At 32.8% G+C, this 26,104-nt stretch overlaps 3 protein-coding genes across 3 annotated transcripts; all 3 read left to right on the top strand.

Moving 5' to 3' along the window:
• Nucleotides 1–11,913: 11,913 nt before the first annotated feature.
• LOC112789146 (cytochrome P450 84A1) lies at nucleotides 11,914–15,213 on the top strand. The gene is made up of 2 exons (XM_025830915.3): nucleotides 11,914–12,974; nucleotides 14,404–15,213. The coding sequence occupies exons 1-2, from the start codon at nucleotides 12,042–12,044 to the stop codon at nucleotides 15,025–15,027; spliced, it is 1,557 nt and encodes a 518-aa protein (XP_025686700.1). The 5' UTR covers nucleotides 11,914–12,041; the 3' UTR covers nucleotides 15,028–15,213.
• An 852-nt stretch (nucleotides 15,214–16,065) lies between these two features.
• Nucleotides 16,066–19,054, top strand: LOC112789145 (uncharacterized). The gene is made up of 5 exons (XM_025830914.3): nucleotides 16,066–16,467; nucleotides 17,184–17,353; nucleotides 17,618–17,684; nucleotides 18,560–18,659; nucleotides 18,794–19,054. Exons 1-5 carry the CDS (start codon nucleotides 16,218–16,220, stop codon nucleotides 18,903–18,905), a joined length of 699 nt encoding a protein of 232 aa, XP_025686699.1. The 5' UTR covers nucleotides 16,066–16,217; the 3' UTR covers nucleotides 18,906–19,054.
• Nucleotides 19,055–20,882: 1,828 nt separating this feature from the next.
• Nucleotides 20,883–25,333, top strand: LOC112789144 (endoglucanase 24). Its single transcript, XM_025830913.3, has 4 exons — nucleotides 20,883–21,521; nucleotides 23,489–23,788; nucleotides 24,175–24,336; nucleotides 24,501–25,333. Exons 1-4 carry the CDS (start codon nucleotides 21,111–21,113, stop codon nucleotides 25,107–25,109), a joined length of 1,482 nt encoding a protein of 493 aa, XP_025686698.1. The 5' UTR covers nucleotides 20,883–21,110; the 3' UTR covers nucleotides 25,110–25,333.
• The last annotated feature ends 771 nt before the right edge of the window (nucleotides 25,334–26,104 follow it).

Raw genomic sequence — 26,104 nt, 5'->3', positions numbered from 1 at the left:
GGGGGATCGACCTCGTCGGGCCCTTCCCTACAGCTCCCGGCCAACTTAGATATCTCATTGTCGCCATAGATTACTACACCAAATGGATCGAGGCTGAACCTCTGGCCTCCATAACGGCGACCCAGTGCCGGAAATTCGTTTGGCGGCAGATCATCACCCGATTCGGAATCCCTGAAGTTGTCATCTCGGACAACGGAACCCAGTTTGCCGACAAAAAATTCAGAGAATTCTTAGAAGGATTACACATATCCCATCGCTTCAGCTCGGTGGAACACCCCCAAACAAACGGACATGTGGAATCCGCAAACAAAATAATCGTCAAAGGACTCAAAAAACGGCTCGACGAAGCCAAAGGACTGTGGGCAGACGAACTAGGATCGGTCCTATGGTCATACCGAACAACACCACAAACGACCACAGGGGAAACGCCTTTCCAATTAACACACGGCGTAGAAGCAGTCGTCCTAGTAGAAATCGGAGACCCAAGCCCCAGAAAAACGGTCGGAGGTAACGATGAAGAAACAGAACGAGACCTCATTAGCGAAGAAAGAAACATAGCTCACATCAAAGAGCTAGCACTCAAACAAAGAATCAGCTTAAGATATAATCACGGCGTCATCCGACGAGAATTCGCGGCCGATGACCTCATCCTACGACGAAACGATATCGGTCCCCCGGCCCCAGGAGAAGGAAAGCTCGCCCCCAACTGGGAAGGACCATACGGAATCAAGGCTGTAATCGGAAAAGGGGCGTACAAACTCGAACGGCTCAACGGCAACGAAGTCCCGAGGACATGGAACGCCGCCAACTTGCGACGATACTACACCTAGACCGATCTAAATAGGTCGCCCCCCTTATTTTTTCCTTTTCTATTTTTATACTTTATTTATATTTTTTCTCCTTCCAGATTTCCAAGGTTTTAAAGGGATTTTTCATCTAAGTTTTAATCTCGGGTACTCTTTCCCGCCGTTAACGGAGGGTTTTAACGAGGCCCAACCATTCAATAAATATTCCATTAAAAGCTATTTCTACTTTTCTACACGTCCCAAAATACGGAACAAAAGACACGGCCACGACTGGGGGACTGATCACCCCCCAGGCCCAACACACGGATATCCATAAAAACCCGACCAAACGACGGTCCGAGGAAACGAAAAAACAAACGGAATAGCTCAAAACATATAAAAAGGCCCGAACGGCCGAAAAAACCATAATACGGAACATACAAAGGCCCGGACGGCCGAAAATACGATTAAACGGTTCCCAATGTCACGGCCCTTGGCCATCCAAAATATTCAGAAACAAACAAGTTCAAAATAAAAATTACAGAGATTAAGAAGCTACTCGAGGTCAACAATCTGGCCGTCACGAACGGTCTTGAACGCTCCCATCACGGACACGTCCACGCCCGGAGCCAGCACCAGGGCCTGTGCCTTCATCGTCTCCTCGGTAGCAGCAATCGCATCTTTAGCGTCAGCCAACAACCCCGTCTTCTCCCTCTTCAAGGCAGCAACCTCGGCCTTCATAGCCTCCGACTCAGCGAGAAGAACGGCAGCTTGAGAACCCGCATCTGAAGCCCGCTACCGCTCCTCTGCCAATTGAGAAAGAAGCAAAGTCTCAACCCCGGCAAGACGGAGAATCTCCGCCCCGGCTTCCTCAGAAGACTTCACCGCCCTCTCCTTCGCAGCTTCAGCAGCCTCAAGTTCCCCCTTCAACTTGGCTACCTCAGCCTGAGAATGACGAAGTTTCTTATCCAACAAACCAACCTGAGCCATCACGGGCTCAGCCTTCCGAACAACGACAGCATTCCGGAGGAGAGCACGATACACTGACTTAGCCTGAAACGAAACATCGCAGCCATCAAAAAACGGCTCCGTCCCAGGCATCAAGTGTTGGTCAATAAACCCCGAGGCATCGAAGCGTCGGTCCATCACGCTGGGCACAAGACCCTCATCCTCAAAAGTCTCGCTGCTCGGGTCCTCAGGCCTTTTTCTCTTCCGAGAAGCCTCAGCAGCCGTCACCACGACGACCTCAGGAGAGTTCACAGGACCAGGAGAAACTTGAACATCGGCCCGCGCACCCGAGGGAACCTCCTCCTGAGAAACCGATTGAGAATCCACGGCAGGGTTAGAGACAGGAGTAGCCAAGGACGACGACCCCATCGCCACCTTCAAACGCGCCAAGGACGTCAAGCCACCAGCCATTTCAACTGCAAGGAAACAAGAAACAAAAATCCCAAAGTTACAAAAACGGGAAACAAAACATAAAAACCAAGAAAAGAACAGACACACACGACACACACCAACATACGACCGACAAGCAACCGGATCACCCATCACGTCCCGAGGATTAAGAGGACGCTCTCCAAATAACTGCCACAGAACAAGAGCGATATCCCACTCCTCCGAGGACAGAAACTCCTTCGAAACCCGAGTAAACACGGACGGACCAGCCTTAAAATTCCAATAAGTGGGAAACCGACGTTCACCCTCCAGCGTCAACCAAAAAGGATGATGCCCCCTCGCGGGACGAACTTTAAAATAACCACTCTTAAAACCATGGAAGGAATCTTCATACAAATCGAAAACACGACGGTGAGGCTGAGCTCGGAAGGACACATACCCCTTCTTGTGCTTCCCCTCCTTAGTCGGGAGAGTACACAAGAAGAGGAAAAGGAAAACGTTTACTGAGGCAGGTAGCTCTAAAAAATCACAAACAAGTTCGAAAGACCGTATCGCCGCCCAGCTGTTCGGATGTAGCTGGGACGGCGCCACGGAGCACCGGTTCAATAACTGCTGGACAAACGGAGAAAAGGGAAGCCGAACACCGAGCCGGGTAAACATCGCCTCATACACCCACATCCAATCCGGCACCGTCGGGGAGTCGAGATTGGTATAGCAAACCCTCTCGTCAACCCCAGGGAGGGAAAGCTCATAGTGGCGTTCGGCATCGCCACCCCCACAAACAGCCCCTTCATCACGGAGCCGTTGGAGGTCCGCCTCCGTCATCCGCGACGGCGTCCCCCAAACATCACTAGTGACCCAAGAAAAAAGGACAGGGACACCCCCCGCCGGGGCCACCGGAGCCCTCACACCCTCCGTCCGTCGGCGAGCCATACCTAAAATATCGACGAGCACCACCGTCAGCCAAACCTCACTGCAGAAAACGGCGGATAAAACCAAAAACAAACACCACCACCGCACACCACCAATTATACGGTGGCACTCGCCCCCCCTTTTTTTTAGGAACCCAACAGAACTATCTACCACCATACAAACATCATAAAACTACTCTAAAGCTACACTTAGCAAAAACAAAATAAAGGCAGTAGAAGACAGAGCAGAAGAAACAAAAAGAAACGAAGAAATACCAACCTGATAAATCAAAGGAAAGTAAACCCGAAGGAAAAATGCCACAGAAGAAGACCAATCGAAACCTCAGAACGCGAAGTGAAGAATGGAAAATACTCTGATTGAAAAAAGAAGCAATAGAGAAACAAAGACGAGGGAACTGAAGAAGCAAAACCAAAACGGTTTTCGAAAAAAGTGAAACGACGAAAATACCCCCAGAAAGCAAAGCAAACGCGAGGGCAAAAAAGAAAAAACACGGCTCGCAATAAATGGCCCCATCGAAAAAAGTAACGCCTCAGAGAATGCAACGGGCGCTACTGATACGGAAGAGTCACATCAGACCTAAACGGTCAGACGAATCTTCCACGACACGAAACCAAGACGCCGACCTCATCTCGAAGGAACCAGACAGGCACCCGAGAAAATATCGAAACCCACAACGAAAACAAACGTCTCCCAGCGACAGCCCGATCTCGCTCGCTCTCCCGCTGCGGGGGCAACTGTTACGGATCCGACCCACGGATCCTGCGCACGGAGCAGCCCTCATACCCGGTTGCTCGGGTACAACCCGTTTCGACCTGAAGGCCTAGAACCGGCCCTTCAGAGCTCTAACCAACTTTCGAATTCAAACACCTCCCTTATCTTGGCCAAACAAGATAAGATAAAATAACTATCATCGCCTATAAATAAGAGGACCCAGGTTCCTCCAGGTATTCACTCATTCCTGACACCTTATACCTTTTAGATCCATTCTGACTTGAGCGTCGGAGTGTCTTTGCAGGTACCTCCCCCCCCCCCCGGCTGCTCTACTCAAATAGTCCGACATCCGTCTCGACCAGCAGATTTCCGATCCTCCTCTCAACCCGTACCAGAGACATCTTGTACAGTTTATATAAGTGTTTTATCCTTAATTTTATGTATTACTATAAATATGTGTTGGGTCAAATAATATCAGTTTGACTGTACTTTGAATTCAGGCATTAATCCAATATTACATTATGACTCGATTTCGATTATCAATAAAATTGAAATTTTCATAATGATCATTTATATTCACATAGTAACAGGTCAGTTATAACAAAAGGATTATTTGCTCTTCTCACGTTTATAAATCGAACTTCAAAATTTAAAGAATATTAGTATATGTTTCTGTATTTTATATAGAATAATACATAAAATTATATAAAAAATTTTATTAAAAAAATTATATAAAATATATAATTATTATTACTATAAATATTTTATAAAATTATAATTAAAATTAAATTTTTAAAATTTTTAATATTAAAATATTAAAAATAATTAATATTTATTTTAATCAATTTGAATTTGTTGAATTATCATTTTACTCATCTGTTTAAACAACTATTAAGAGTTAAAATCTCGCATTGTATGTGTAGTAATTCATTGGCTAACGATAAATTTTTAATAAATAGAGCATCAATACGTGGTTAAACTCGGTAGAAGTACCCGAATATGCGGGAACTCGACCCATCCATACTCAGTTGGGGAGGGTAATAGCTTAACCCGAGTCGGGACAGATTTTGCTCATGACAGGGTATGGTCGGGTTTAGGGTGTACCTGTCCCAAATATATACATATAAACACTTTTTAGGAATTAAGATTTGTCTCACATCGCAGATTCAGTGATTCACAACTTCAATCCATAGTTTATAGCCATGTCAGAAAAATCTAGCCATCCGCACTTAGAGTCTTATTTTTCTCACATTTTGTACAAAAAATCTCATAGTTCTCATCATTGTTGTTGCTGATCTCCATCACTGCCTACCTCCTTCATAGCTCCTATCTTCTTTCACAACTCATGTCGTCATTGCTGTTGAGTTTGTCGCTACCTTTTTCCTGCTGAATCCCTTTTTTCTAGGTAAATTCTCTCTCTCTCTCTCTCTCTCTCTCTCTCTCTCTCTCTCTCTCTCTCTCTCTCTCTCTCTCTCTCTCTCTCTCTCTCTCTCTCTCTCTCTCTCTCTCTCTCTCTCTCTCTCTCTCTCTCTCTCTGTGAATATATTAAGTTTTTTCCTTCTTCTTCCAAAGACTCATTACTTAGTCGCCATTGCTATGAGTCCGTGGCAGTTTCATGTGAGTTTGTCACCGCATAAAATAAAATTTTTATTCAAGTTGGACCAGTTGGAAATAGACATGCATGAGATCAATTTTGCATATAATTTCTGAATTTTCTCATCTAAATTTGATCTATGTGATTGAGTATTTTAGTATGGTGATCATCATGATTTCGTTGCGACACTAATGTGATAAAAACTGCGGTAATTTTATAACTAATATATGAGATAGACCAAATTATTAAACTAATCAGGAAAATAACATTCATATGTGTGCAAGTGGAAGATTGTTAAAAAATTATTATTCCTTAATATATTTATGGACAATATGAGTTTGTTTGAGTGAGCTTCGAAGAAAAGATCTTTTTTCGAGTTATCTTTTTTTTAAAAGATCTTAGGGAGAAGTAAAAGTAATTTTATGTTTGGATATCTCATGCAAAAAGATCTTTTTATCTATCAATTATGTTTGGGTATAATAATATAAAAGTACTTTTTGTTTATTTATTACATAAAAAATATCTTTTTTAAGAAAAAAAATATTTTAAAAAAAGATGTAAATTACAGCTTCTCAAATTTTTTTTTATATTTTTATAGTGCTTTTATTTTTACAATTAAAAATTTATCAAACACGCTAAAACATAAAAAAAGATATTTTTCATTGAAAAAAGATCTTTTTTAACAAAATAATGGCACCCAAACAAGCATAATATATATATATATATATATATATATATATATATATATATATATATAATCGCAAATTAAGTAATTTCACATTAAATGACTTATATAACGGTGATCTTATTTATTGTCATAAATGTTAAATTAAATAAGTCATTATTTGATTTGGATAAATGAGATTAAAACTGAAGATACTATTTTATTTAGGTTTTAGAGTTTAATAAGTGTCACACTCAAATATAAGTAATGACTTCAGGATTTTTGTCTATACATATCAAATCCGCCTCTGTAGCTCTTTTTTCACAGTGGAGTTGCGATTCTGCCTTATCAGGGATACAGAAGGTTTTGGTTGTCGAAGATCAAAGAACCACAAGAACCAAACTATCTGATCTCAATCATGCTCTCGAATGAAGGGACGCTTCCGTGCTCTCAGTAATATTTCTTAATGATTTAACATGGAGGATCTTGAGATTGAGAAATCCTAAAATTTTTAGATAAAATAGAATTTTATTCAATCAAATGATAGTAAATAAATTTATTGAATTAAATTATATTAATGTGATCGTTGGATGATAAAGAATGCTAGAAAAATAAATAAATAAATAATATTTAAAGAGTATAGAAATATTAAATTGTCATTTCAATTACTTTTTTAATCAACAACAATAAATATCTTGAATTAATTAAATTTTAAAAAAATTATATACTTAAAATTATTTCATTTATTCAAAAATCTTTTGAACATACAATGGTTCAATTATTGAGAATTGAATATAATCTTTTTAAACTCGTATTTTTAATAAAAAGATGTAGTTAGTTCTATCCATCCTAAATAATTCTATATTCACTGTTACTTATCCATATAAATGATTATAACATTGATAGAATATTGTTTTTAGATGTAAAAAAATTAAAATATATTTATTCTATTTAAAAAATTAATATTCATATTTAATTTAGAATTTTAACAAATATGACAAAAAATATTACAGTCACTACAAGAAAAATGGCATGTCGGTACACTTTTTTCTTGTTACGTTTTTAAAGCGTGTCCAAAAGTAGTCTATGGACATATTTTTGCGAGGGTGGCCACTAATTTGTGATTTTACCACGCTTTTTTTTGCCTATTAGAAAGGGGAGAAAGAAAATGCAAATTCAAGTTTTATAGGGTGATCTCAAGTAGTCCTATTGAATATTAATGTTCTGAATGAAATTTTCTTATTAACTTAGGATTCATTTGATTATGTGATGCTTTTAAATCTCTTTTTTGCTTATAGAAAAAGTAAAAATAAAAAGAAAATCTTTATAGTCATCTATCCCTTTGTATCCATGAGCTACTTTTGTTGTTTCCTTTATAGTTTGATGAAATTTTTTATATAATTTTATGTATTATCTTGTACAGGATACAAAAATATACACTAATTATTATAAAAAGGGGACTACTAGTTTTAATTATTAAGTGACAAATTTGACATGGTTAAAATTAGTACTACTTTTATACTTTGTTGTAAAGTTCTCATGTATATAGGTTGCCCAACAGCTTCTCCACCTCAAATAGCTATACAAGAGTTGTGTGCAAATATTCGTGTGCTACAAATTAGTCTGGATGTTATTTAGGAATTAGATTAGATTTTTTATAACATAGAATTGTAATTTTTTAAATGTTTATTTTAAAATTTGAATTTATTTTTTTTAAACGTTTTATTTATGTACATAATTCATATAAATCAATGGAAGAGTAATTTTTTGGTATTATATTTTATTTGAAAGATTAATTTATTAGTATTTCTATTTTTCTTATTTTTCTTTTTTTTTATTTGAAAAAGGATTAGGCCATGTTTTTGAAGTGCAATGACAAGTTTTTAATTTTTGGCACGCTTTAAAAGCGTGGCTGTATATCCATCTTTGGGCATGTTTTAAAAGCGTGACTGTATATCCATCTTTTGGCACGCTTTAAAAACGTGGCTACAAGGTTATACATACAGCTTCGCTTTTAAGCGTGCCAATAGATAAAAGCGTGGCAAAAAGTAAAGCGTACTAATAGATCAAGAAAAGCGTTCCGATAGATCAACCGACACGCTAGCAGATGTGACCCTTTTAAAAGCGTGCCGCTAGCTCAAAAAGCGTGACGAAAAGCTATTGGCACGCTTTTTTACACCTTTCGGTACGCTTTAAAAACGTGACAAAAAGCTTATTTTCTTGTAGTGAGTCTTTAGTTAAAAAAACAAAATATCTATAAATATACTTTTGTGCTTTAGCTTTAGATTTTTTTAAAAAATTTGGCAAGTTCATGGAATCAAATCATATTTCAATAATATATATAAGAATGTATATTACACATAAGTAAAAAATATTAGGTGTAATAAGAATAAATATATAAATTAAAGTAAAATTTAGAAAAATAACAACCAATAAAATATTAAAGTAAAAAAATATAAATAAAAGAGAAAAAATTATTAGACAAAAAAAATTTAATAAATTTTATGTGTATATAAAAGAGGAATAAAAAAATATACAATACTTTATTTAATTTAGCAAGATTTATGAGAATAAAAATATAGAATAAGAGAATAAAAATAATAATAAAAGAAACTAAATATCAGAATTAATATAAAAAATAATAAAATATTAATAATCCATCATAATTTTAATCTTTTAATATAATTAATTAATAATAATATAATTAGTCTACCATAATCTTAATCTAATATTTTAATATAATTAATTCTAATTAAGTAATCAAATAAGTTAAATATAAATGCCAATGAGTTATAACTCAAATGACATAATCTTCCCATAGTCACCTAAGAGGTTGTAAATTCGAGTCTCCCTATCTTTTGTAAAAAAAAATTAAATATAAATATGTTTAAATTTTTTTTTGACCGAAATAAATATGTTTAATTTAATCGTATAAAGAAATAGTAAATTTTCTACAATTAGACATATCATATTTATTATATATATATATTGGGATAAAACATCATTTTATTAAAAGGAGATTATTATTATTAATAACATACAAATATTAAAATTATATTAATGCATTAATTGAAATATATTATTAGAATAAAAAGTTGTAAGAATTAAAATAACTGAAAGTTATTAACTTTAATTAATTAAATTAGCATAAAATAAGAAAGAGATGATTAATCAAGTTAAATAAATTAAAAAATATTATTGAATAAAGTAAATGTCACAATAACTATATTATTAAATGAAAAAATAATTTAATAAATTTAAATTTTCATTTGAAATAGATAATTAAAAATCACTAATGAATAAAAATGAACGAAATATACTAAAAAATAATTTAGTAGTATAAATAATTAAATTAAATTATTATATACACTTTTTATTGTTTACTTTATTATTATAATTTAAATTAATATTAATGATAAAATACTAATTTTAAATATCCTCAATTTATATTTTACAATATAATTAAGGCATAATTCATAAGTTTTTTATTTTGTAATTAACCAATATTTTTTAGTTTTTTGGTTAAGTCTTCTGTATTTTATAATTGACAAATTTTTTTTACAAAACACAAATTTGTGATTAATTATTACAATTATAATTAATTAAGAAAATTAAGAAAAAATTATAAAAAAAATCAAATAAAAGATAAAAAGTAGAGTACAAATTTATTTTGAAACTAAAATATTTTTAATTGTGCTAGAAATTCTAAAAATTTGTATCTTATTATATAATCAATTTTTTTAATCATTTCAACTTCATTATCCTTTGTATCCAAAAAAGTATATAATGTCACACTTATTTCAACAACAAATAAAACTCTTCAAATATACGGTATAATATATAATTTAAGAATAATAAAATAAAAAATATCTAGAATTTTATAATAGTATTTAAATTTTTTAATGATGATAATACAAAGAGTTTAAATCTACCAAATGAATTATAGATCTCAATTCAATAGTTATTCTTTGCATATCTTATTGAATTTTAAAATTTAATTTGTATATTCTTTTTTTTGCTTAATATATATTATTATTGACAAAAAATAGGGAAAAAATATATTAGACTAAAATAATATTCTATCAAAAAATTATTATAAAAAGATTTATAGTTAGAAAAAAAAATAATAAAAGCATTAATAATAATAATAAAGAATAAGAAATGAAACTCATATTAAAAAATGTTAGAAAAAATAATAAAGTTCATATTAATAATAATAATGTTGAGGAATGATGTGGCTATTTTGGGCTTCTAGTCTTTGTCTTTGGTCATCATTTTTTCATTATTTACTCCTTTTTTTAATTATTAAGTCATAAAAAAATAAAGAACGATTCAAGAAAACGAAAATAGTATGATTAATAGTAACTATACAAATTAAAATACATAAAAAAAAATAGATTATTATATGACAAAATTAACATAAATATATTTTGTCATTAAATAAACAAAGTTAAAGTAAAACAAATTATACGTAAAGAGAAAAAAAATAAAAAAGAGTTAAAATATCTAAACTGATAAAAATATTATTTTTACAATTTTATTCTGTCGTATTTATATATATAAGATTATAAAACAATGAGCTTCTAACTAAATTAATTTGTATTTATTATATTCAATTTATTAATATACATAATATTAAATTGTGTGATATTTAAATATTTAATTAAGTCAATTAATTAATATAATTAATCAATCGTAATGAATTGTATTTAATGAGTTAAAAAAAATAAATTTAAAAACACTTTTAAAAATATATTACGTCAACTTTATTATTTAATACAAAAATTTAATTTTTATATAATAAAATAGATTTTATGCTTTTAGATATGTATTTCTTTATTCCTTAATGTTCTAATGCATAGTTCGTCCAGAGAAGATTGAATATGCACATTCTTTCTTGATGAATGAAGTATATCTCGACGATGAAGGATACAGAGTGTTAATACCTGCAAAATATACTCTGACATTTAAGTTAATACAAGTATATCTTCCAACATATTTCTTTGTAATCCGAAACTCTTATAAGAGCGTGTTTAAATTGGTTAGTTATTTGGTGAGTCATAAATAACCATGATGAGGTGATTTATTTTATGGTATTTTTTTATTATAATATTTAAATTGTCTAATTTATTTTTAAAAATAAAAAATAAAATATTTAAAATAAAAAAATAATTAAAATTTATTAAATATTATATATTATTTTTTATAATAAATTATGCATAATATAATAGATTAATAGGCATCGTAGTATTAAATTTATTTTATAAAACATAATTGAATGAAACATATTCAAAATGATATCGATCAAGATATAATTTAATTACAACTGAATTAAAATGGACGAATTAATACTCATAACAAAATAAGATACTCACTTATATTGACTTCAGCAATAAAAAAATCTTTATCCACACCTTGTGTTTTCAATAATCCATTGAGGTGAATAGTTCAACCGTTGAAGGAGGAACGAAATTAAATTCAGTCAAACGAATTATATTCAAAGGAGTTTAATCACGCAGAAATTAAAATTACCATCTACAAATCTAATATGTATTTTAAAATTAAAGTTTAGATAAAATAATGTTGATTGATCCAAAGATGTTATTAAAAAATGTTAGGAGTTCCGTTAAAAAAGGAATATATATATATATATATATATATATATATATATATATATATATATATATATATATATATATATATAAGTAAATCTGATCAAACTTTATCTTAAAATTCATCAGGCCTCAAAGATTTACATAAAAAGAAAATGACATATATGTAAAAAACAAATCTCTTCTAGAGAATCAAATAAATCCTTAATTTTACACCTTAGTTTCATATTATAAAATAAAAACGCCATCATCATTTTACTCTCTCTCTCTGATATTAATGCATTTATTAGCTCTATATAAAAGCTTCCCTTGACCCGTTTCCATCCATAACATAACAAAACATCATGGAGTTTTTTCTACACACTTTTCAATCTTCAACCACCATTTTTATTTTCTTCTCTGTCTTGGCTTTCACTGTCTTCTTCATTTTTCGACTTCGTCGAAAGCTACCATACCCACCAGGCCCAAAAGGCCTACCCATCATAGGAAACATGTTAATGATGGACCAACTTACCCATCGGGGCCTGGATAAGCTCGCCAAACAATACGGTGGGCTTGTTCATCTCCAAATGGGCTCCCTCCATATAGTGGCAATATCAACACCACAAATGGCCCGTGAGGTTCTCCAGGCCCAAGATAGCGCTTTCGCAAACCGGCCCGCAAATGTTGCAATTTCTTACTTGACATACGACCGGGCCGACATGGCTTTCGCAAACTACGGCCCGTTTTGGCGGCAGATGCGTAAGATCTGTGTAATGAAGCTTTTTAGTCGCAAGCGGGCCGAGTCATGGGCCTCGGTTCGTGAAGAAGTTGAAGAAACGGTTCGAACCATATCAGCGAACCTTGGTTCAGCCATGAATTTGGGTGAATTGATTTTTGCTCTAACGAGGAGGGTCACCTATAAGGCCGCGTTTGGTGCGAGTTTAAATAAGGGGGAAGAGGAATTCATGGGAATCTTACAAGAGTTTTCAAAGCTTTTTGGAGCTTTTAACATTGCAGATTTCATTCCGTGGTTGGGTTGGTTGCATGCACAAGATTTTCACAAGAGATTGGTCAATGCACGAAAAGCACTTGATGTGTTTATTGATGAGATCATTGATGATCATATCAAAAAGAGGAACATCAACATGGAGAATGATAATGATGCAGATAAAGATATGGTTGATGAGCTTATGGATTTTCTTAATGAAGGTAGTGTTGGTGATGATGCTCTGAAGCCAAACAATTCACCATCAATCCTTAAGCTTACTAGAGACAATATCAAAGCTCTTATCATGGTAATTAAATACATAATTAATATAATTATTATGATATCCTTTTGATTTTATCATTTTAAGTTGACTTTCTCTTGAGCATTAATTTGGCAGATATCACTACTTTTTTTTCTTCATCAGATATTGCTTTGATGAAATTAATTCAGTATATTCCTTGCTGTTTCTCGTTTATTATTGATTCTTAAATAGCCAAAACTTTTCAAAAAGAAAATAATTTCCATTTAGGCAGATATACTGTTGAGATTTTTGTTACAAATTCATTGAATTCTGATCGACCAAATAATTCAATAATGATGATATATTATTAGTGTGAGAAATATAGTAATAAATTGAACTAATAATGTTACCAAATTGTTTTTGCTTAAAATGGTTCAGTAATAATGATATAAATTACTTTCTTTGTCTACAAAAGATTCTTTGCCTACTTTGATAGAGGTAAACACTCATATAAATCATATACAATTGTTTTTATGTGAAATTGAAAATTAAAAATAGTTAAATAATAATTTAATTAAATATATTAAATTATTTAATAATTTTTACCTAACAATTTTATATTAAAATAAATACATGTGAATTTTTATATTTGGTGTATAATTATCAGCGATATATGATGGATACTAAGGACTTTTGAAATTTTATGTGAGGAGGTTAAAATCTAAATCCTTTGTTTTGTACCATAACAAAATTAACCACCCAATAAAGAATGAATAACTAATTAAAACAATGAATATTTTGAAATTCCCATTTTTAATATTCAAAAATAATCATTTTACATTAATCATTTAATCTTTTTGGATAAATATATTATATCATTAGAACTTCTTTTTGTTTTCATAAATTCATAAATATTCAAAAAACCTATTGGTGCAAATTTACTGTAGTAGTGTTAAATATATTTATTAATAGAATTTAACTAATATGCATTTTAAGAGTATATGTTAAAGTTATTAGTTAAAATTAATTTATAAAAAATACATAAATTTTTTATTTTAATATATTTATCATGCATTTAAGAAAATAAAAAAATAAAAACTTTTTGTTAATAATAGTCTAATATGTTTTGTAAAAACAAATGTTAGTTAAATCTATTTTAATAAGATTAATAAATCTCCTAAGAATACTTTTTAAAAAGGACCACTCTACTATACAGATTGAAGTGGTATAAAGAGAGAAAATATTTTTTTTATAGTTATTTTTTATTATTTTATTGTTATTCAAAGTGTAAGTCCTACCTTTTTCAATTTTTCTTTCTGTCTTTCATCCCATAAAAAGAAAAATCTATAAACTTATATCTTTACCATACAATTCACCTTTTAAAAATGCTACAATTAAAATTTTCAGATAGAAAATTTAAAGCAAATATAAATCTTTTAGATTTCTATGCATTAAATTTATTAAAAGAATTAAAATTTTTTGCTTTGGTCATTAGGATGTCATGTTTGGAGGAACTGAGACAGTAGCATCAGTGATTGAATGGATTATGGCGGAGCTTTTGAGAAGCCCAATGGATCTTCACAAGGTCCAACAAGAGCTTGTTGATGTTGTGGGCTTGGGCCGAAGGTTCAATGAATCGGATCTCGAAAAGTTGACTTTCCTCAAGTGCGTGGTCAAAGAAGCCTTGCGTCTCCACCCTCCAATTCCAATGGCTCTTCACGAGAGCGCAGAGGACAGCGTCATTGAGGGTTACGCAATCCCAAAGGGGACACGTGTCTGGATCAACGCGTGGTCTATAGGACGCGACAGCAGCGCGTGGGATGAGCCAGAGACATTCAATCCTTCAAGATTCTTGCGAGAAGCCGCACCCGATTTCAAAGGAAGCGATTTCGAGTTCATTCCATTTGGGTCGGGCCGAAGGTCATGCCCAGGGATGCAACTTGGGCTTTATACTGTGGAGTTAACAGTGGCCCATTTGCTTCATTGCTTCAATTGGGAGTTGCCCAATGGAATGAAGCCCGAGGATCTTGATATGAATGATACTTTTGGGCTCACAGCTCCAAGAGCAGTTCAACTTGTTGCGGTACCTACTTATCGTCTCAAGTGCCCTCTTTATTAAGTCCTAGAAATGTCTAGTGAAACTTGAGTATTAAGGGTAGGTATTTGTGTCAACAAAGTCATGTCCATTTTGTGTTTGCTTCTGTTAGCTTTGTTTGTGAACTTGTCATTGCAATAAATGTTGTGGTTAATTTGCTTGCTACTTAATGCTTGTATAAAGTTGGTGTTATGGTGTGGTGTTGAGAGACCTTGAACGCATTATTAAAATTTTTTCCTCATTATTAGCACTAATTCAAGTAAATTCGAAAAGAAAAAAAAAACGGGAGAATCAACTTTTTCACCTAGCGTTTTCTCTTCTGTTTCTCTTAATTTTTGTCGTCAACCATTTTATTAAATAAAAAAAATCCCGCTAGAGAGTCAATAGAATATTTATACAATATGTACAATGGACTATTTATTTGGTCTAATACGAGTTGAAAAATGAATATTCATGATAAAATACTACTAATTTCTCAAACACAATACACCCATACTATCCAGAATAACTATCCGGATACCAGTGATAATAAACATCTGATATCCTACTGAATCGAACATCCCTAAATCCTATTATATACATTGTACAGATATTCCATTGGCTCCCTATATTTCCTCGTAAAAAAATTGATTCGTTAATAAAATGGAATTTCGCATTGGCCCTTATAATAAGGTGAAATCAAAGCCAAATTGTTAATTTTTGGATGAGTTAATAGGAAGTTAATTTTGTTAACCCATTTTTATACCCTAAATTTTAAGTACTAAAGTTTTAAAATGAAACCATAAATCATAATTTTAAATTCTAATTTTTTTAAAAAATGATTAAAAGAATATTTTTACAAAAAAAATTATTATTGACTAATTAAAACCTTGTTTTTTTTGGTAAATTGAAGGGGCTTAAGCCCAAAAAACCTTGTTTTTTTATACTTATATTTTTGGACTCGTTGTGGGCTTGTCTCGTTTTCTTTTGGGCCAGATTCAAAATCAAATTGATACTTCAAGTTCTTTTTCTTAAGCTCAATCCAAAACGCAGTGTTATGACCAAAAAAAAAATGCAAAACGCAGTGTCGTGTCTCTTATTCATTGTTGCATTTCTTGTTTTGCTTAATACCGAAAGAGAAAAAAAAGGTTGCATTTTGTGGTTATTCATTGTGGTTAAATATATAAATAGCTCGGAAAATGTGAAAATTAAGCAGCAAGTTCCTCCGCGAATCGATGGAGAGTAACAGAGATGAAGCAGCAGCAACAATGGGAGGAGGAGAAGGAGAAGGTCAAGCTCGAATCCCTGCTCCTAACGACAAAGCTAATCCGAATCCAAATCCAAACACAAACCCTAATTCTCCTAATAGCACCACTCGAGGATCCAAAGCAAGATCGTGTAAGGGATGTGCTTACTACTCTTCGGTTCACAAATCCAAATCCAAGAACCCTACTTGTGTTGGCTTCTCCAGTACGCTCCAACAAGGTTTCTTCCTTTATCCCGTTCCCGCTTCTTTCTTTTACTAAAGAAAATAGTTTTTGTCATTTTTTTTATCTGTTATTATGGTTTTGATTTCCTGAGAGCTGGTAGGCCAGGGCAAAAGAAAAGAAAAGAAAAAGGAGATTAGAAAATGCATTGGTTGAAAATGTGAAAAGTTGTAGCTAAGAAAATGGCAATCTTTGTCGTTTAACATGTTATGTTTGCTACCAGAGCTTAGGAAAGCATGAAAAGCATAGTATCTAATCTTGATGTTCAATTGTATTTTGAAGGCCAAGATTCATTCCCTTTTAATCTGGGGAAGTTGGTATTTGGAGTTGGCTAGCTATGAATTTGTGTATTTGATGATCATTTTACTGAAAATTGGATTGTTGAACATGTACGTATTCATTGTGGTGTTATACAATTCAATTGATAGACAAATAACTTGGATTTTTTAATTTATATTACATGTCTTGAACGTAACGGATGCTGAATTGTCTAATGTTCATCAGTGTTGAGTTTGGTTATATACTATTGTTTTATTCTGCAAAGGCAGATTGAAGCATATTCTATGGCCTTATTTGAGATGTTTATATCTCTTGGTTGTTGCTTGCTCAATTTCGCAGCAGCTAGTTGATATCTTGTCATTCATAATATTTTAATTTTAGTAATATTATAAGCTTTCAAGATTTTGATTTTGATGTTCATATGCATTTAAGCAGTACCTCCATATGTTGTTGGAGAGACTGAGTTGGAAGCTTCAAAAGAGGGCCGCAGCCTTGCAAATTTCAAGTATGCTTGCCTTGGATACTCAGTCTACTTAGACAACAAGGACTCTTCTGCTGACTCACAGGACAAAACAGCGAAGTTGCCCTTTTGCACTGGGCTTGAGGTTTGATATCTAAACCTTCTTTATTATTCATGTATAGGTTTATCTCTTTTCAACATATTTAACATGATATCATTGCATGTATCATGGAGCTAGCATCAATTTATTACAGGGGATGAAAAATCATTTGAGAGTTCATTGAAGAAGAAAATAAATAAAATAAATAAGGGGAACGAGGGTGGGGAGGGTGGTGGTGTCAAAGTAAGCATTTCAATTATGTCCAAGGAGATATGGTACTAGTTCTGATGCCACCGGTGCTTGTTTCAGGTGGTGTTGGAGGAGAGGTCTTCAACTTCGCCTGCTGGCCAAGTTCCTGTAAATGCTCATAAAGAAGGTACTCTGAGTTTCTCTTTCTTTTATTTATCTATATGTTTACAGTTCATGTGTTATTTCCTTCCTTTTCATTTGTTCCTCTTTAACATATAAACTGAATATCAATATATTTAAAAGTATCAGCATATTGGACAATTCTCTTGGTTCGTGGTGTTTCTCTTTGTAGCAGTGATAACTTCTCCTACAATGTTATATATGTAAAGCTGGAAGATATTCATGCTATGTTATAGAAGCACTAGAGCATTTTATTTGTTGTGTTCTCTAGCAATTTCAAGTTGCTGGTTTTTGACATTATAAATTATCTTTGAAAGAAAGTAAAATATGACCACTTTTTCTGTCAATCGTAATTAGTTTTCCATTCTTGAATAATTTTATCAATTGAAGATATTCTTTGTTAATAAGTAATTATGCACCAAAGATTTTCGATAGCGCTTGTGTTTGAGCAATTTCCTCTGCTCTATTCTACCAGTAGTCTTCTCTACACTTGTAATGAGGCAAGTGATATTATCCTAATTACTGAAGCATCACTTGAAATGCATGACACAGTTATACTTCCAGCTGTTTTTTAGTATGATCCTTTCTTCTGCACAATAAATCTATAATTTGCAATGGATAAATGTCATTCTTTATTTTTGAGAACTCACCTCTAGGTAGTCCTGGACAGAGATTATCGCATCGATTAGACTATACGTGTATATTGTGTAGAGCAGTTGAAATTTAAAAAAAAAAATGTGTCATCAATTTTTATGCCCTTTTTGTTTTGTTGATGATGTATTTTGAGTCCGTTACTTTTTTTTCCCTTTGTTTTTTATTTGTTCTTCCGTTTGTTTTCTCCCTTTTTATTTATTGCTTTGCTAATCAATGTTGTTTATCCAGGTGCTCATCGACCTCATCCTCAATCACAATCACAACCACAACCACAACCCCGAAGATATAATAAACCTCCAAATACCACAGCAGAAGAATTCCTTAACAGGCAAGCATTAGTTTTCGGCATAAACTAGCTGTTCTAGCACTTTATATTTGTCCTCTAGATACAGAAATGGTATAGATGATTAGATGTTCTCCGAGTATGCTAAATCTAACCCCCTGAAGGTTCCAAATACGCAGGTTTCGAAGAAATGCAATCCTAGTGGCAGCCGGTGTTGTAAAAAACATGAACAAAGTGGGTAACTACGTAAAGGAGACCTTAGATGACATCTTATATAGGCGACCCAAGTGAAGTTTGTTACATTTCTGCATATTTTGGCCATTTTTCTTATCAATGGGGCCAATTTTATTATTTGGATTCTGACGGTGTATGTATCACTTATTGTAATAAAACAAATTTAGAAATTATTAAGAATAAGTAAGGTATCACTAATTTTATAATGATTCCTCTTTCTTTTGTTTGTTTCTTAAGTTCTTTGCGGTCCATTAAACATGAAAGGATTTTATGATGGCTTCGTTGTACCCATGTTCTATTATGGATTTTGCAGAAGGTATCGGTGTGGGTTGGCTTCTATAGTTTATCCGCTAATTAAATACCTTTGTTTTATCTGCATTTCTTTTTTTTTTGGTAAAATAATGGGGCCTAAGCCCAACAAAAAAAAAAGGAAACTAACTGATTTGACTAATGGGTCTAGAGACCTTCCAATCTTGTTCTATGAGAATCTCTAAATTTAGCTCAGGTTTATCAATAAAGCTATATCCAAATGGTTTGTTCAAACTATGTTTAGCCATCCAGTCAGCACAGGTGTTGCCTCCCCTTAGAATATGTTGAACTCTAACTTCCTAAGGTTTCGCCAGCTGGTCTTGAACTTTTCTTAAAAGAGAATTATACTGACTATGAGATTCTCCTTTGTTTTATCTGCATTTCTATTCTAATACGATAGCACCATAGAATTTTTCTGTGTTTGATTTGAAAATAAAGCTGGACCTTATGACTTTTAATGTTCATTTTTTTTCTCAGTTACTAATTGAACATTAATTTGATGCTTGGATGTTAATGAAGCAATGCTTCGCCGTCAACTAAATTTCCATTTTTGTGATTTGTTAAGGTCAAAGATGAAGGGACTTTGGTACTCGCTCATTTCCTAAACAATTAATGTGATACAAGAAATAATTTAATGGAGATTGACTGATCACTGATGAGTATGTTTATGTGCTCTGTCCCTGCACCACTGCATTTTTTCCCCCCAAGAGATGAATATTTTTATGAAAACAGAAATTGGTTGAAAGGTATATTGAGACTAGAAAATAGAGACTAAATACAATTTTTATATTATATTTTGTATAATGTATAAAATTAAATTATATCTTAATATTTTTTTAATTAAAGTTAGGGAAACTTGAATCCGTAATCTCTAAGTGAGTATGAAAAAATTATGTCATTTAAGTTATAGCTCGTTGACGTATCTTCTTTAGTTCAAGATAAATATGGAGATAAAATAAAAATATTCACTAAAATACTCCTCCTTATATATATATATATATATATATATATATATATATATATATATTATTAAAATTTTAGTTTTCGTCTCCAAAATTTTAGTCTCTTATGTTATTATTTCTTAGAGATACGGAAGGAACTAAAAATTTGAGTCTTAAAATTAAAATTTTAGTTCTAATTTTTTGTCGCTAAACAGTAAACACACTAAAATTTTATGTTTTGGGACTAAAATTTTTGTTCAATAAAATTACTCAATCTTGATTAGTTGAATAGATTTGTTTAATACAGTGTAAAACATTTTATATAGTTATGTAATTATATCGGTTCTTTTGAAATTTAGATAACTATTCACGTGACTAATGTAAAAAATAATTATTTTTATTGATGTGGTGTTACGTAATTAGATGTATATGTAAAATTACTTTACACTAATAATGCATCAAAATTAAATTTTATTTTTGACATACTAATACATTTAAATTTTTGACAATAGAAAATGAAAAGTTATTTAGAATTTTGCTAACCTACGTTGCAACAATATATTTTAAAAGTATCATAAAAATATTTGACTAAAATGATTGAAAATTATTTTTTTTACACTTTCAATATATTAAATATATTAAAAATGTAAAATTTTTGATTATTATCTTCTTGACATATGACTTTAAGGCACAAATTTACTAAGACCTGTTTTTCTAAACAGTCTGAATTCACATTGAAATCAACCAACAAAAAGACATAAATTTTAGAACTTGGAAAGTGGACCCACAAATACCGCACTTTTCCTCTCTTCTCTTTTCTCGAAGAGAATCACTCTCATTTGTGCACTCCGAGGAGATTTAGCAACAGCATGTGATCTCTCTCTCTCTCTCACACTCTCACTCTCACTCCCACTAGTAATTCAATTGTCGGCAATCTCAGCTATAAATACCATAATTGACCTTCGCCATTTCTCGGCACACTCTTAACATTACAACATTCTGCACTCAAAAGATGAAGGGAGTGTTTGTAGTTGCGCTCATTGCATTTCCATTCTTGATGGCTGCCAAGTTAGCGAGTGGAAGTCACGACTACCAAGACGCGTTGACGAAGGCAGTACTGTTCTTTGAAGGCCAGAGGTCAGGGTTCTTGCCGCAGGACCAGAGGATGAGCTGGCGTAGCAACTCCGGACTCAGCGACGGATGGACCTACAACGCCGATCTCGTTGGCGGTTACTACGACGCCGGCGACAACATCAAGTTTGGGTTTCCGATGGCATTCACCACCACTATGCTCGCTTGGAGCGTCCTTGAGTTCGGTGCCATCATGCCTCCCAATGAACTCAGAAACGCAATGCTTGCAATCCGTTGGGCTACTGATTACTTGCTCAAGACCGTTTCTCAGCCTAATCGGATTTTTGTTCAGGTTTCATTTCTCTACCTAATTCATTCAAGTTGCTCTTTTGTTTTAACTATAATCGAATTTAAGCGACATTAGATTAAGAAGTAAAACGATGAATTGTAATCATGATAATTTATTAACGATGTAGAAAAATAGGTCTAAGGAAAATCATAATTCGCATAAGATCTCTAATGCTTGAATAAAGTTGCCACAAGTAAGAGAATATATGTCATTTGGATTAGAAAAAACGAGTATATAATTATGGTATTGCGTAGTGGATTTGGTTTTTTCTTTATTTGTAAAGAAAATATGATGAAGATAGTATAAACTTATTGGGCGAATCAAAATTAAATAAGTTTTATTTATATTTATTAATTTACAGAAATTGAATGTCAATTTTATTAATTTTCTTTTGCTTAGAAAAAAGAAAAAAAATGTTGTTAAATGGCCCACTCTAATAATGTTGATTAAAGTTTCATCATTGCACGTGAAAGTGTGGAATACTCAGTGTTTTCTCTTTTTAATTGGGTGAGAAATAATGAGATAGATTTACTTTTTATTAATGCTCCGACTAGCGGGAGATCAAATTCTTAAAAAAAAAAAAAAATTCTGCTAGAGAACCAATGGAGTATTTATACAATGCGTACAATGGGCTATTTATTTAGTTCAATATGAGCTAAAGAATAAATATTCAGGTAAAATACTACTAATTTTTCAAACACAATCCACTCATACTATTTAGAATAATCATTCGGATACAAGAGATAGTAAATATACTGAATAGAACATTCTTAAACCTCTATTATACACATTGTACAAATATTCCATTAACTCTTTATATTTTCTCAAAAAAAATTGATAAAGTAAATAAATAAATAAAAATATTTAGCAACAAAAAAATTATAAAAAAATAGTTAAAATTTGTCTTATTTAACATTCGTTAATTATTGTTAAAATTAATGAATATTAAATAAAATAAATTTAGATTTTTTAATCTTTCTAACATTAAAAAAATATTTTATTTTTGCCTTACTAATTTTTAAAAGTATATTTTTTGGGAGGAAATATACTGCAATTTAATTGTAGTGGTTGAGTTGGTAAATTGGGTTGTTGGGTGAAGTTCGTCTGTGAATTCAAGAGAGGGTTCAACTAATCCGTACTAGTGGCGGGAACATGGTCTCCTTTTGTCTACTATTGATCCTTTGGACCCACACCACAGGGCCAGCAGCCCAGCACCATGCACCTTTTCAATCATTCATGATTCATCACTCAACCCTCATAGGGCACAGCCTGGATAATCCAAATCTAAACCCACCCCTATTAGTTTCAATTTAATTTCTATTGAATAAAAAATTATACATACATACATACATGATAGTATGATACATACATGCATGTGTACAATAATAGTGTCTATTCTACTATTTGTAGAGTGTTACCTACTCTAGTCTCAAGGTTTAATGAGTGATGACTAACTAAAGTTATCTCTTGCGTCAATTGATTACTTGAATTGATCAGACACTATTTTTTTAAGAGAAAAGTCTTGCTTAATCCCCATCCTTTAATGTCCACAAATGGGCCACTTTTGCTTTTGTCAAATGCGGCCATAGTTAGTTATAGTTTCTCAACTATGCATGAACGTGGACCACAATTGGGTCTTGAAATTCATAGGCTTAGAAATTTACAAGTTCAGAATTCTTTCCGTTTCAATTCTTAATGACTTAATGTGGAAGCAAGCATACGTCGTTTACACACAAGGGAATAAGCATAAAGATGCCCCACGTTCCCTTTTGCTTTATACCATTCACTTCTCATTTGTTGCTAACTTTGCATGTGTTAGTTTTTGCAATGTCCCCTTACAAATTTCTCTTGAAGATGATCTTAATACGATTAAACAAAAATTGTAATTAATATATTCCGAGCATTAACAAGAATTCAATGTTTTCTTATAATTATTATGTCTTATGAGGACCTTTAAAATAATTGCATAGGTGGGGGATCCACGCTCAGACCATGATTGTTGGGAGAGGCCTGAGGACATGGACACAGCCAGGACGGTGTACGCTGTTGATGCCCCAAACGCGGCTTCTGATGTTGCCGGTGAAACCGCGGCCGCGCTCGCAGCCTCATCCTTGGTATTCTGGTCAACTGACCCGGGTTATGCAGAAACATTGTTACGGAATGCTATTAGTGCCTTCCAATTTGCAGATAACTACAGGGGTGCTTACAGTGACAATGCCAATGTTAAGTATAGTGCTTGCCCATATTATTGTGATTTTGATGGATATCAGGTAACTAATTTGATTATGACCATCAATAATACTATTGGATAAGTTGCTTTTGCCTTTTGGATATACTAGAGACTAAAAGCATTGGTAGGATAGCGATTTAAACTTTTCAATGAAAGAGACAAGGAAAATGATGCATCCAAATGATAAATTTAATAGATTAAGTAGCATAAATACAAGTGTAGCCATCATAGCTAAATCCAATTAGCATTCTAATTTCTTAGCTTGTATATTTATGCTCATCATTGACAAAGTTCAAAGGAAATTTGTGTGCAGATATAATGTACACCATTGTTATAACGTGTAAAACTATTTTACTCTGATGATATATAGTAATTGAATTTGAATAGAATATTGATTAACGGTATTTGTGACTTGTGACATGATAGGACGAGTTATTGTGGGGTGCGGCATGGCTAAGAAGGGCCACGAAGGATGATAATTTCCTCAACTACCTTCAAACCAATGGCAAAACGCTTGGTGCTGACGACAACATCAATGAATTTGGTTGGGACAACAAGCATGCTGGCCTCAATGTTCTTGTCTCCAAGGTCAGCCTCTCATTACTCCTCTGCTCCACTAAACCACACATATTAAAATCACAAAAGTTTAATGTGACACCAAAAATGTACACAAATCATACCAACAGAAATTAAAATCAACGTGCATCTTGTTGATAATCAAATTGATCAATCCCTCTCCTTTTCTCTCCCAGGAAGTCTTTGAAGGAAATCTATACTCACTTGAATCCTTCAAGGCGTCGGCCGAAAGCTTCATGTGCACGCTCATACCCGAATCTCCTAGCTCACACATAGAGTACACTCCTGGTGGACTTTTGTTTAGGCCCGGAGGGAGTAACTTGCAACATGCTACTTCAATTTCATTCCTTGAGTTGGTTTATGCTAATTACTTGGATCACACGTCACAGTCCCTCAATTGTGGGAATGTTGTCGTTAGCGCTCAAACACTTCGGCAACATGCTAAGAGGCAAGTTGATTACATTCTGGGTGATAATCCAATGGGGTTATCGTACATGGTTGGATATAGCAACTACTATCCGCAGCGCATTCATCACCGTGGCTCCTCTTTACCTTCCATCAAGGATCATCCTCAGTTTATTGCATGCAAGGAAGGTTCAATGTACTACAACTCCACTGATCCAAACCCAAATGTGCTTGTGGGAGCCATCGTTGGAGGACCTGGGGAAGATGATGTGTATGTGGATAATAGGGATGATTTTAGAAAATCCGAGCCAACCACATACATCAATGCACCATTTATTGGTGTTCTAGCATATTTTGCTGCTAATCCTAACTTCAGTTAATTTATAAGTGTCAACAAATACAAGTTATTTTTTGTAAATTAAAGAAAGATATAGGGCTAAGATTAAGATGTCTCTCATCTTGAGGGAATTCAAGATAGAAGAGGCTTTGCCCGTGTTTTAGAAATGTAACCGAATTGAGTTGAAGTCACAAAAGCTCCTTGTGACTTTTATTTTGTTTTCATTTATAAGGGATGAATCAAACTTCTAATTACTTATAAACAAAACCGCAGGAACAAACATGTTCTTATTATTTCTCAGTTTAGAATTAGATTTTAGCTTTTTTTTCAAAAAGGTGTAAACTCTTGAATACCTGTTTGTTTGTTGAGAATAGAAGACTGATCATAAAACCTGCTATATACATGTAGTTCTAAAAAATCCAATTCAGGATATGAAGTTTAAGTAACCCAAGTAACTATCACCAGTGCTAGACTCATTTTTGTTCTCTAATTCAGCTAAATAAATTTTTTTGGATAAAGTATGATTTTTGTCTCTAATGTTTGTGATTTTTTTCAAAGTTACTTATTTAATTTTGTTTAATTTTGTTTTTAACATTTTTGATTTATTCAATTTTGTCCTTTCAATTTATACCAAAACTATGTCTCAAAGTTTTTAATTTTGTTCCTAAAGTTTTACATGGAACTAATGTAGGAATAATTTTGATACAAATCGAAAACGATAAGAACAAAATCAAATAACATTGAGTATATTTTTGAAAAAAATCACAAATATTAAAAAATAAAAAAACATACTGTACCCTTTTTTTTTGTTGGAACTATATATTCTCTTTTGATTTTTGGTATTGGAACTACATTTTTTCAAAACATTGGGGTTAGTCTTTGGGCTAGACAATGATAGACTTCCAGATAGAAACTTCATGGGCCAACAAGATGATTGGGCTTCCTTTGGTGGATAAGATCCATCTCTTGTTCAGTCTAAGCCGGGATGAACCAAATTTTCTTTTGAAGTTAATCTTGTCCTGACCAAAAACAAAAAAA

This window comes from Arachis hypogaea, chromosome 3 (assembly GCF_003086295.3).
Source record: "Arachis hypogaea cultivar Tifrunner chromosome 3, arahy.Tifrunner.gnm2.J5K5, whole genome shotgun sequence".
NCBI lineage: Eukaryota > Viridiplantae > Streptophyta > Magnoliopsida > Fabales > Fabaceae > Arachis > Arachis hypogaea.
Note: the sequence above shows the minus strand (reverse complement) of the source record. Positions and strands in the feature narration are given on the sequence as shown.

Excerpts from the sequence above, each read along its gene's own strand:
- LOC112789144 (XM_025830913.3), top strand. The coding sequence starts at position 21,111 with ATGAAGGGAGTGTTTGTAGTTGCGCTCATTGCATTTCCATTCTTGATG. Across the intron at positions 21,522-23,488 it reads CTAATCGGATTTTTGTTCAG|GTGGGGGATCCACGCTCAGA; the intron begins GTTTCATTTCTC and ends ATAATTGCATAG. Across the intron at positions 23,789-24,174 it reads GTGATTTTGATGGATATCAG|GACGAGTTATTGTGGGGTGC; the intron begins GTAACTAATTTG and ends GTGACATGATAG.
- LOC112789145 (XM_025830914.3), top strand. The coding sequence starts at position 16,218 with ATGGAGAGTAACAGAGATGAAGCAGCAGCAACAATGGGAGGAGGAGAA. Across the intron at positions 16,468-17,183 it reads CTCCAGTACGCTCCAACAAG|TACCTCCATATGTTGTTGGA; the intron begins GTTTCTTCCTTT and ends GCATTTAAGCAG. Across the intron at positions 18,660-18,793 it reads GCAGAAGAATTCCTTAACAG|GTTTCGAAGAAATGCAATCC; the intron begins GCAAGCATTAGT and ends CCAAATACGCAG.
- LOC112789146 (XM_025830915.3), top strand. The coding sequence starts at position 12,042 with ATGGAGTTTTTTCTACACACTTTTCAATCTTCAACCACCATTTTTATT. Across the intron at positions 12,975-14,403 it reads ATATCAAAGCTCTTATCATG|GATGTCATGTTTGGAGGAAC; the intron begins GTAATTAAATAC and ends TTTGGTCATTAG.